This window comes from Caenorhabditis remanei, chromosome IV (assembly GCF_010183535.1).
Source record: "Caenorhabditis remanei strain PX506 chromosome IV, whole genome shotgun sequence".
NCBI classification, from domain to species: domain Eukaryota; kingdom Metazoa; phylum Nematoda; class Chromadorea; order Rhabditida; family Rhabditidae; genus Caenorhabditis; species Caenorhabditis remanei.
In genome coordinates this window covers 9,318,235-9,331,294 of record NC_071331.1, presented here as the reverse complement: position 1 = coordinate 9,331,294, position 13,060 = coordinate 9,318,235, and the positions used below count along the sequence as shown (strand labels likewise).

General features: G+C 41.2%; 1 protein-coding gene across 1 annotated transcript; it reads right to left on the bottom strand.

Moving 5' to 3' along the window:
* Positions 1 to 2,348: 2,348 nt before the first annotated feature.
* On the bottom strand, positions 2,349 to 4,486 carry GCK72_013036 (uncharacterized protein; the record flags this gene model as incomplete). The annotated part of the gene is made up of 3 exons (XM_053729594.1): positions 2,349 to 2,705; positions 3,256 to 3,679; positions 4,275 to 4,486. The coding sequence occupies 3 exons, from the start codon at positions 4,484 to 4,486 to the stop codon at positions 2,349 to 2,351; spliced, it is 993 nt and encodes a 330-aa protein (XP_053584366.1).
* Positions 4,487 to 13,060: the final 8,574 nt, after the last annotated feature.

Genomic DNA, 13,060 nt, shown 5'->3' with positions numbered 1-13,060 from the left:
GACAATAAAAGTGCAGATAACGGAGGAAATTGGGCAATATCTTTCATGAGATCGCAGTTCAGGGACATTCTGGAAACTTTTATTATCAAAATGGGAAGGCTATCTTTAAAAAGTAACAAAAAAAGCAACGATAAAGAAAGAAAAAAATAAAATCATAAAGTAGATCAGGCGGAGGTGCCAGACTAACCTCATTTACCCAATTCCCCTATGACTTATACCTCAGTCTCCACTCCTAGAATATCACAATAGACAGCTGATTACGTGAGTGAAAATACTTCTGGGTATGAATGGGGGTGAAAAGGGGAAATATATGAAATGTATTAATGAGGTGCATTGAAAAGAAATTATTTCAGAAGATTCTAGATGAGCATGTGATTCAGGTTTCTGGAAGACGTTTTGAACTTTGATACTTCTAGAAATTTTTGAACTACGGTGGGCAATCGAGATAATGAGAAAAAAAAGTTTTAGCTACTTTTTTGATGTGCTGAAACAGAAGTTAGGAGAAGATTTTTCTTGAAAAATTTGCACTAAAAATCGCTAAAGATAGAAGAGAATATTTTATTATTTCTTCTCCCCGGATTTTGAAATTTTGGAAAATATTGAAAATCCGGTTAAAAAAGTAATCTGTGGCAAGGAAATTGTGAATTCAGCTATAAAAGTAGGAATTGACTCAAAAATGTATTTTTCGTTCTTTATTTTTCTTCTCCGAAGTTTAGGAAATCTGGGGAAGAATAAAAGTTTTCCAGATTTTCCAAATATGGGAAAATAAAAGGAATCAGAAGTTTAAGATTCTACATTTACAGCAAAAACTGGTATATTTACAAAATGTTCGAATGCCTCTTAAAATTTAGGCGCTATCTGCGCTCTACGGAAATTGAGACCAGATTTTTAAAAACCGAAAACGCCATCTAGTTATCATATCCCCTAGAACGCCTCTCGACCCAAAATATGTAATTTTCAAAAATTCGTTCGTCAGCACTCTCTCTTTCGCGGAATTGGTGGCATAATTATCACCCAGTAAGCCCGAATTTCCTTATGCTAAATTACTGTTTTTCACTGGCCACTTTTTCGTAGACATCTTATTAGTTCTAGTTGAATTCTATCCGTTGGCTGTTATAAGAACACGGGAAAAATTGGGTTGAGCTGATTCTGAAAGCTCAGGAAAATTATCCGGTATTGAAATGGATACAGACGTCAGTGTTAACAAAAATGTCAAGTCTCAAAGTACAATCACCCTCAAAATTAACATTAGGAGAATCATCAATTGATGATTATCAAAGTGCTTCGAAACGACATTTGAAGAACCAAAGGGAAAGAAATTGGTCATGAGAAATCGCCGTTTCCAACTGATGCAACATTCGATTTGGGAGTAAAGCGGCATTCTTGAATATTTACGCGGTCAATAAATTGGAAATTCCCCAAAGCTTCAACAAGTCTTCAAAGCGGCCCAAAAATATTCAGCACAGAGTTATTGGGGCTGAAAGTGCCAAAAAGTGGCTTCTGGTCTGATTTTTCCGATATTCAAAAAATTTTCGTCGCGATAGTTGACCAAACAACGATTTTTCAAAAATTAACAGCGGTTATCAAAAGTCCCTGAAAGTGTAAACCATGTGAAAATTCCAGCTCATTGAGTCCCACATATGTAGCTCGGTTCTGAGTGGCGGTTCTTTTTTTTCTAATAATGTTTTGGGAGAACTTTTTTGGGACCGTCCTGAACACTTTTTGAAATGTTCAGAAATTTCCCATTTGTAGACCGTAAACGCTTCCCTTGTGGAAAGTATCTAACGAAAAATCTATAAGTTGTGTTCTACAAAAAAAATTCAGTTTTGTTGTGTAGTCATTAAAGCCTGCTCTTGCTCATACTTGTTTGGTTCTCCGTAGCTGTTTCAACCTTTTTTCATAGAACTCGACTAGAAAACGAAGACTGAAAATTAAGACATTCCCACAAACTTGATGGTCACATGAAAATATCTATGCAGTTTTTTTCTGTTTCTTTTACTTGATGAGATTTTTAAGCAGAGTTTCGATTTGATGAGATATCCAGTTCTATGTGAACCTAAAGCATGTTTTCTGCTGATGCCAATTCATTTTCTGTCTCACCATCGCGGTTGACTTCTTTTTTTATTATTTTAGTGAATTCGCCATGAGAAATACTCAAAATAGTAAATCTCGTGATTCTGCGGTTTCAGATAGTTTTTGAGACAAGTTTTGATTTCGAAAACCTCCAGTGATTGTGAACTGTTCGGTCATCCCGTGTACTTCAAAAAGTGCATTCCTGTTGTAATGATTCTGCATCAAAGTAACAAAACTGTGAATTCATTTATTAACAAATCATCATCACATCCAATTCAAGACCAATCCTTCTTATAATTCTCAAAATAGACAGCCGTATCAATCTCAATACTCTTTCTCAACCCTTTCGAGCTACTATCACTCACATGATTTTCCATTCGGATAAAAGTGAAAACAAACGCAAGGGAATACTCCGGAAGATAGATATTAGCCTCCATGAGAAAAAAGTAGAGGGGCCTAGAGAAATGTGGATTGAAGTAGAGGACAAAAAATGAGTTGAAGCTATAGAAGAACTGGAAAAGGAACATCAAATGAACAGGTTGGGAGAGGATACGGAAGGCGCGGAGGGTTTCTTCGACTTGGTATTTTCGGATGAGGTCGCCACCGGTTTTTTGGAGAGTCTCGCGGAGTTTCTGGAATATATTTATAAATGGTAGAAGCTATTAGAAGACAAGCAATCTGAAGACTAGAAAATTCTAGAAAAAAGGATTTTGAAACATTGGTCATTGAAAAATTATATTGTTGCACTTTTTCTCTAAGTTTCTTTCTCCTCAATAAAGCTTCAATTCGATCCAGTCGGGTTCGGTTCGTCCACCGAACGTTGACCGACCGACCGCTGACCGACCAGCGACCGGGCCAACTGCCGACCGACAGAGCCGACCGAAGTCCGAAGTTTTTGCATTGCATTTTTAATATTTTTTCAAACGTCAGAAAAATTTGACGAATTTCGAGTTGTTTTTGATAATCGAAATAATAAACCTGTACTGATTGAACATTGATATTAAAAATTGTTGGAAGTACTAATTCTTTTTAAATTATCTTTAATTTATTTTATACATTGTCATTTTCGTTTTTGTGAAAAATCTCAGTTTTCAGAAAATTTCTTATTCAAAAATTGTCGGCGACTATGGCGCATGCAGACAGAAAAAGTTCGTCGATCGGTCAAAAACACACTGTACTCACCTCATTTTTATTGATCAACAGACGATAACAAATAATCGATACCAATTGCACTATAATTGTTAAAACAAAAGCCGTCAACACATGTACTGGCAAACTCGAACTCGCTGCCATACAATACAATGCAGTGCCTCCGAAACTCTGTTTTGCATATACAAACGCCAACAAAATAGCAGCCAAAAGAAACTGGAATATCATCACCAAAAAGCCGGAGTGTTTGTCGGATTGGTAGGAGTAGGTTCTTCGGGTGGCGAAGTATCGTTCGAGGGTTAAGGCGGGCGTAGTACAGACGCAGAACCACATTGCGCAGTTGAAGGAGATACGGAGAGCGAAGCAGCGTTCGGAAGAGGAGACAATGTCACAGGCAGATGGAGAGTTGGGAAGGATGATTATGTAGCGGTAGAGATCCCAGCCGTGGAAGATTAGTCTGAAAAGAAAACAGGATGATTTGAAAGTTTTTACGGTTACGGTAACTTATTTTTGGCAGAATTAAAGCAAGTTATCGGTTCGTTCGATCGGCACGCTTCTTACAACCGCGCTCCATCGAAACGAAAGAGAACTGTGTGCAAAACTGAGAGACTCAGAGAAAAAGAGACAGGAAGATTTCGGTGGAGCGCAGTTGTCAGAACTGTGCTGAGCTAATATGTGTTCAAAATTTTGACAACTTTAATAGGGCACAACTTTAATATATCATTATCGGTACAGTTCTTACAACTGCTCACCATCGAAATAACTTTGAAAAATGTCTATCTTCTCTGAGTCTCTCAATTTCGCACGCAATTTTTTCAGTTTCGGTAGAGCGCGGGTGTAAAAAGCGTGTGGTGCTAATAACTTTTGAGCCTTCGATGACCACAATTGGACCAAAAGTTTTGAATTATAGAGGAATCCATTGAAAGGTCTGAGCTTCTGCCATACCAAAATTATTCTGTATCACCATTTCTATAATATAAATACGCAGAAAAACCATCCATTATTCATCTTTTCTTTTTTCCTATATTTAATTTCTCTAGTCGTTTCCTTACCTGTCCGAATGATGAACAATCAACGATATCGCATGAGCAACCAGCACAATTCGAGTGTTCCGATGGTACAACGGGTTCCTGGCAATCCGTTTGATAACGTATATAATCAATGGGATGGAGATAATAGAGATGGTGATGAAGGAGAATAAAAGTACTCTTAATGGAATATACGTGGCAATTGACTCCATGTCGGAGCACGTGGAGTTGCTCATTCTACCTTCGGAAATGATTGAATAAATGGGAAGCTAACGAGCAGAATGAGAGAATCAAAAGTCTAAAACTTCTATTCTAATTCCTTCCGAATACGGAGAAATCAAATGATTCCAGACGTCATTAGCGCGAGGTGTCTGATTAGAGTCACTAACTAATTGAGTAGAGATAAAGGGAAAGAGAGAGAGAGGGTGATGACTCACTAGGGAAATGGGATATACTAGACTAGATTTGGTTATATGTACAAGGCTGTTATGATAACAAAATAGAATTGAGGTTGAGAGGGGAACATTTTACTGGAAAGGTGTGTCAGCAGAACCAGGGGAAGGAAATCAGGTTACTTATGAGGTTACAGATATACGGCTAGGAGAATGTTTTTGTTCAGAAACTAATTTTAAAATAATCAACTGTTTCACATAAAGGCTTTGTTGTAGTTACATTAGGAACATGGTAATAGCATACTTGTCAACGGGCCGAAACGGGCCGACACGGGCCGGCTCGTAACTCTCGTCAAACTCAATATTATGAGCTGAAAAATATACCAAAATGTAGATCTCAACGAGTTCTATCTCCGTGATCTACTACGGGCCGGATGTCTATTCGTTAATATGCTGCGGGCCGGGCTAGAATGGCTTTTTTGGCCATTTTCGCGTTTTTTGGGACTTTTTCCCGGCCCGCGACATATTAACGAATAGACATCAGGTCACGGGCGTAGAACTCGTCGAGATCTACATTTTGGTATATTTTTCAGCTCATAATATTCATTTTGACGCGAGTTTCGAGCCGGCCCGTGTCGGCCCGTTTCGGCCCGTTGACAAGTACAGGTAATAGAGTAATAGAATTCGACAGTACTTTTCAAAATGTGATGTTTCAACAGGATATAAGACGGTTGATATTTCAAAAGTTTCGATTTTACTACTTGAAAGTGTGAAATTAAGAAAAATCTGTTTTTTTAAGCAGTGATACTTTTAAATTTTCAAAATAGGTTTAAATTATGGTTCTGGAATTGAAAAATTCAGAAAATCTACTTGATTCGTAAAAAATCATTAATTACTGCTGCAATTTCCAAATTAGAGCAGATTTATGCCAACCTTTTAAGAATCATGATAATAAATGTTGTCAGACTGAAAAAAGATGAAGCAGATTTATTGAAATATAAAAAATGGACAGAAAACATAAATATGGACGGGGCAGATTTTCCAAGTTACAAATTCTGGACCAACATTGAGGGGCAGATTTTCCAAGTTTAAAACTCTGGACCAATATTGAAAACCTGAAAAAAAGAAAAATTTTCACGTGAAGTTTATTTTTGAGCAGATTTTTCAATTTGAAAAATCTGGACAGAAAAAATAAATTTTGTTATTTTTGCCGTGAGTTCCAACTCATCCGTTGTTCGTGGTTTTAGGGCAGAAATTGAAAAGTGAAAATTCTGGATCGGGCGGTATATTAAGAAGGTGAAAAAAATAAGAATTCTGAAATTTGAAATATCTCATTCAACACCGAGTTGCAAATATTATTAATTTTTCGATAAAGGAGGAAAAATAAAATTCTGAATACGCTGAAACCAACCTAAACACTACCAACTAAATTTTCCGAAAAATACCAATTAGAGCGCTTCAATTTCTAATTTCGAACTTGTATAGCCGGTGCAAAGTGAGCAAATTCTGGTTGTTTTAATGTTCAATTAAAGAAAATCTACGTCGACAATCAAACGTTCGCGTGTCAAAAACAACATTTTCGCACACGTGGAACTTCGAAATTTCGTTAGTTTTTCTTTTTGGTTCCAAATTTGCTCACTTCGCATCGGCTGTGTTGATGATTTGAAACCGAACAATACTCAAATGTAACAAATGTAGAAAAAATCAGTTATATTTATTCGGTTTCAAATGTTTAGGTTGGTTTCAGCGTATTCAGAATTTTATTTTTCCTCCTTTATCGAAAAATTAATAATATTTGCAACTCGGTGTTGAATGAGATATTTCAAATTTCAGAATTCTTATTTTTTTCACCTTCTTAATATACCGCCCGATCCAGAATTTTCACTTTTCAATTTCTGCCCTAAAACCACGAACAACGGATGAGTTGGAACTCACGGCAAAAATAACAAAATTTATTTTTTCTGACCAGATTTTTCAAATTGAAAAATCTGCTCCGAAATAAACTTCACGTGAAAATTTTTCTTTTTTTCAGATTTTCAATATTGGTCCAGAATTTTAAACTTGGAAAATCTGCCCCTCAATGTTGGTCCAGAATTTGTAACTTGGAAAATCTGCCCCGTCCATATTTATGTTTTCTGTCCATTTTTTATATTTCAATAAATCTGCTCCATCTTTTTCACTTAAATATGTGGTTTGTTAAGATAAAAAGGAAGTTGTTGGATTTTGAATAAATCTGTTTTATATTCTGTTTTCTAGCGGCATAAACACGGGAAAGAAAAGAAAACAGTATTAATGGAGTGGTCCAAAAATGCTTAAATTTTTGAAATTTTTCTTCAATTATCTGAACTTTTGAAATTTCAACCGTCTTATATGTACGTTCAATGGAAGGGTTGTGCAAAATTGGACAACATATTCGGAATCAGCGTGTTGAGAAGTACTGAATGGAATATATTGTAAGGTATTCTGTCGAAACCTTAAGCCTATCCCGGCTCTTAAGATTTATCAGAGTTTCTAACACACACAAAGTGCTTATTTTCAGGTCGAAACTGCTCGCTTTCGCTCACAGTCTCGTCACCACCATTCCTAGGCCTGCAATGTTCGCCTCCCGCTGTCGTCGTGTCTGCCGTCTCTTCAACGTCGGCGCTCTCTCGTCATCGCCGCCACAACGACACTCCGCATCCCGCTCTACAGGCTCGGCGCCACTAATTGTCACCCATTAACTCCGCCCCTTTTCGATGCCTATATAAGCTGACATTTCTCGTAATCTGGGCAGTTCTTACGGGGTTTTGTCCCGAGACTGATTTTCCTCCTTATTCACCCTTTCGCCCTTTTATGTAAACTTAAAGTTAGCTAATAAACTAGTAGTTCCAGTACAAAAGTCTTACGTTGCTTACTGGTAGCAGCATCGTTTGTTTTTCTTTCATTTTTAAGAATTACTTTAAGACCCACCCACGCTTCCCACCCGTACTTTCTACTTTTATTTGTTAGCTTGGCTCGGGACCATAACCCGTTTTCTCTTTTCGTTTACACCCTCCCGCCCGCCCTTTTTGTAAAAATGCGCAATTTACATTAAGTGTTACCACGGTCGCGTAGGTTTAGGTTAGGTGTCTTGAATTCCCGGTGGGGAAAATCAGCGTAAGATGCGCTTCCCGTTTTATAAGCTTCGTTTTAATCTTGTCACGTGTTTTATTTCGTCGCTTGTTTACCGGGGCAGCACATGCGAAGGTAGAAATACCGACGCGCTGCCTACGGCCTTAAAATTATCGATTTTATCCGTATACCCGGCTTAGGTCATTCGCTTCTGTTTCCGGCAGCACATGGGCTGCTGGATTTCTATTCGTTTCAGGTAATTTTGATTCGAAACAACCATCGAAGCGTTCAATGTCCAATCGTGGACAAATGGCTAATCGCCCGCCATGGGCAGTGGTGGCAGCTGCCGATCGACTCACGGATCGATCGACTGTCACGCCGCAACATTTCTCCGCACTCAAAAGAGCGATCGCGTCCGATCTGACTTGGCTGAAGGAGCATCTGGAGGATTCCCTTGCTGAAAAGATGAGGAATATCGAAGGATCCATCAATTTGATGCAACAACAAGCGAAGGAAGCTGGCGACAAAGCAGTAGCGGTGGAGAAGAAGCAAACGGAGGTGATTTCTCAACTCGGAATCTTGGCTGAGGATTTGAAGAAGCTTCAAGAGGCCGCCAAGTGCGAAGGTGGAAACACCGACGCGGCGGATACTCTTGAAACCTCCAAGCTTCGCACTCAAACAACCCAAAACCCTTCTGTGAACCAATATCTCTCTGGTAGTGAGAACCAGCCGAGAGTGTCTACTCCTGTTTCAACAACTGATAACAATGGCATCCACGTGTCTCACATGGAGATACCAGACATCTACTACGACGGAGAGAAGGAGATTGACATTTCTGCAATCGCAGAAGAAATCGTGACAAGTGTTGACAATTCAGCGCGAGCTGAATCTGATATGCAACCAGGACAGTTTGGTCTGGAATCAGTGGTCAACTCAATGCATGGGGCATTGATGGGACAACCCAATGGAAGTCCAGTATCTCGTGAGGAGGGGAGTTCCCTTGATAATCACAATATTATCCAGACGACGACAACAGCTGCGTCGACGTCGGTTCAATTGGAACCTGTGCTTGCTTCGAAGCTGAGTAAAAGTGCCAAGAAGAAGCTGAGGAAACAGAAGAAGAGAGATGTGAAGTCGTTCACACTGGACGATTCTATACCGCTTGTGTCGGAGGAGAGTCGTGAGAGCACTCTGACAAACGAGTCCTCTGAGAACATTGCTCCTGCAACAACAATCGGAGCTGAGCAGGAACATGGTCCTGATGGGTCTTCTGGCGTTGAAGACGTAAAGGTGAGCCCTGTTATCGCGGCCACAATATGCGAAGGTCGCAAGACCGACGCGGTGGCTAGTGATAACATGAAGGGAAATTCTGAAAACATTTTAACTGAGCCTGACTCAAATACTGAAACACTTCCACGTGTTATGGCAATTACATTGGCGGATGCTGCACAGATCACGCCGTATAGTGGATCCAGCAAAGAGGATCTGAATGCTTTCATCCGGTCTTTTGAAGATAGATTCAACTTGACAGAGGATACAACGAAATCTGGAAATAAAGTAAGATTTCTGCTAGCTTATCTTCGCGATGAAGCGAGAGATACTGTACAGGAAATTCTGGATAAGAAGAATGATGCTACGTTCGACGAGTTGGTCGATGAACTGAAGAAAAGATTCGCACATCCAGCGATGGGTGATCGTTATCGTGAGCAACTTCGTTCAAGGAAGATGCGTCCTGATGAGACGGTTGAAGAATTCTACAGAGCTATCACACGCTTGGTGAAACAGATTCACAACAGTACAACGACGGAAACTGCTAAGGACAGCATTTTCGAGCATTTCTTGTTTGGTCTACGGGACAATATGAAGATGGGTGTCAAGCTTCACAAGCCAAAGAACCCTCGTGAGGCTCTGGAAGCAGCGCTCGATGTTGAAGCTATGTTGCCACCGACAAATTCTGAAAGCGAATTGTTGGCTGAGCTGAGAGCAATAGCAGCTAGTGTTCAAAGGAAACCTTGGAATAATGGTTCCTCTAGTACACAGGAAGGTGGAAGCAATCAGAGTCGCCCAAACAATAGCCAAGGAAACGGTAACTACAGAAAGAAAGGAATGTGTCACTATTGTAAAAAGGAAGGACACTTCGCAAGAGAATGTTTCAAGAAGGCTAGAGATCAACAGTCTGGTAACAAGATGAACCCAGTGGACAATCACCGTCAATCACAGCCACAAGTGAAACAAGCAATGGCAAGTGCAACTGAGATGGAATATCTGGAAAAGATAAAGGCTCTGACTGAGCAGATCGATATGCTGAAAGGACGTAACGATCAGCTGACAGCCGATCAGTATGGAACTGACCGGGGAGGATGCTACATCCTGCAACATCCAAGTGAAGGGCTAGTCAAGCATGTGGCTTCGGGATCTGCAAAACCGGGACCTAAGTATATCACTGCTCAGGTAGCTATCAAGGCTAACTCGTTGTCGTGTACTGCACTGATCGACACTGGAGCAAGTATTACGGTAGCCAGCAGATCGATCGCCAAGCTTCTTGGAATCTACAAGCTCTTGCCGAGCAGCACCAATGCCGTGGTCGGGGTCGGAAATAACACAATTCCGATGATTGGATCTGCTGAGATCACTTTCAAGATCGGATCAACCATAATTCGTCACCGCGTGCATTTCGCTGAGGATCCAAGTACAAAACCAGCACCGGGAGAATATGACTTTATTCTTGGGAATGACATCCTGTCACGTTTACCAATGCTGAGAATGGACTATGGCAATCACAGAGTGATGATTGGTAAAGACATTCTGCCAATGGGAGCTAGACTCACGGGTCGAACAAGAACGGAACAATTCAGTGTGTTCGTTGCTGAGAAAACAATGATTCAACCAAGATCGGAATGCTTCATTCAATGCAAGATCGAACGAGGAGAGAATCTGGCACCTGATACTCCTCTGGTCGTGGAATCTGCTATCGATTCCTCTGATGAATTGTTCGTGGCACCAGCTGTCGTCACCACAAAAGTTTGCAAACTTCTGGTCAGCAACGTTTCTGACGAACCAGTCGAGATTGAGAACAATCTGAAAGTCGCTACAAGCAGTCCAGCATGGAATGCTGCTGGGGGGTTGCAGTGTTTTTGACACTACAACCACCTCTCTTCCCATTTTACATGTGGCAGCCAGAGACGAAGAGGAGGTGGATCCAACGTTCAAGATCGATCTCAGCAAAGCCGAGGGGATCACTCAAACTCAGAAGGCGTTACTTCAAGCTATGTTGGATGAGTTCCATGACGTGTTTTCCAAAAACGCTTACGACTTGGGTAGTTCAAAAACTGATCCAGTGCATATTTACACCAGCACAGAAGTTCCAGTCAGAGGGAGACCGTACAGAACTCCGGCGAAGTATCAGGCGGAGCTGGAAGGTCACATCAATGGACTTTTGAGATCGGGACGTATCACGGAAAGCAACACTCCCTGGACCAGCAACATTGTGTTGGTGAGAAAGAAGAATGGCGCTTTGCGAGTCTGTCTGGACTTCAGAAAGCTGAACGAAATCACAATTCCGGATAACTATCCTCTTCCAAGGATTGATTCGATCATTGAGAAAGTGGGGAAAGCTCGTTTCTTCACGTCGCTAGACATGGCTAACGGTTATCTTCAACTCCGTTTGGACCAAGAGTCGTCATACAAGTGTGGTTTCATCACTGAGAAACGTGTTTACGCCTACACACATCTTCCATTTGGCTTGAAATCAGCCGCTTCGTACTTTCAAAGAGCCCTGAAGACCGTGCTCGCTGGAATGGACGATGACGTCATGCTGTACATTGATGATGTACTGATATTCAGCAAAACGTTTGAGGAGCACATGACAACTCTGAGGAAAGTTCTGATGAGGTTCAGAATGTACAATCTGAAGGCTTCTCCTAAGAAGTGTGAATTCGTACGGACGTCCATTGTGTTTCTGGGACATGAGATCAATGGTGAAAACTACAGTCCAAATCAGGCCAACGTCAAGGTGATTCTGGAAGCTCCGATGCCGTTAAACATCATACAGCTGCGTCGATTCATTGGAATGACTGGATTCTTCAGGAAGTTCATCAGGAACTATGCAGAAATAACTGAACCGTTAACAAGACTGACGAGGAAAGATGTAAAGTTCGTCATGGGTGAAGAACAGCAGAAAGCAGTCTCTACACTGAAGAAAGCTTTGGCTAGCAAGCCCGTGTTAGCGTTCCCGGACTACAACAGGGAATTCCACGTCTTCACGGATGCAAGTGCTGTCGCACAGGGAGCAGTTCTGACTCAGACGTCTCCTGATGACCCGAAGAGTTACCAAGCATTAGCTTATGTCTCTAGGACTCTGTCGGCATGTGAAGCTCAACGAGCAGCAGTTCAGAATGAACTGGGAGCGATAGTTTTTGCTCTGCGCCAGTTCAAGCCGTATCTCTACGCATCGAAAGTGATTCTTCACACGGATCACCGTCCACTTCGTTTTCTGATGGCTAAGAGCAAGGTCAACGACATGCTGGCTAGATGGTTGGTTGAACTTCAACAATATGATGTGGAGATCGTTCATATCGACGGAAAGAAGAACACTGTAGCTGACTTCTTGTCGAGAGCAAAGGATGAATCGAAGCCTTTGGAAGGAAAGGAACTGGAAGACATTGTCGAGTTTCCATACTGCATGGTAGCCAAAAGTCCGGCTAGTTCATTCAATGCACACGGAGATAGCAATCCGATCAGTCTGCTGGACGAACAGGGCAAAGATAAGGAGATCTCTATGATCAAGAATTTCTTGAAGCATCCAGCTACTCCGATTGATTCATTGTCAAGACAGTGGAATGACGTGCTAGACAGAGTTGTAATCTCCGACAAAGGGATACTTACCGTATCATTCCATGGACAGCTCAGGACAGTCATACCTGAGAGTCTTCGACGACTGGTGTTCGAGTCATTCCATGCAAACCCAATATCTGGAGGTCATCTCAACGGGAGAAAGTCACACCAGAAGGCTCAAGTTAGGTACTTCTGGCCTAACATGAAGATGCACTTCTTGAAGTGGGCAGCAGAGTGCGTGCAATGTCAGCTGAAGAGGATTCCACATCCATCGACTCGGGAACCTCAATCGATCGTGCTAACTTCAACCATCTTCGAGAAGATTGGAGTCGATCTGTGCGGACCACTGAAAGAGTCAATCAATGGCAACAAGTACTACATGAACGTCATCTGTTGGTTCTCGAAGTACGTGATCGCCATCCCGCTGAAGGATGCAACTGCTGACACGGTATCTCGGGCGATTCTGGAGGAATGCGTACTCAAGTTCGGTACACC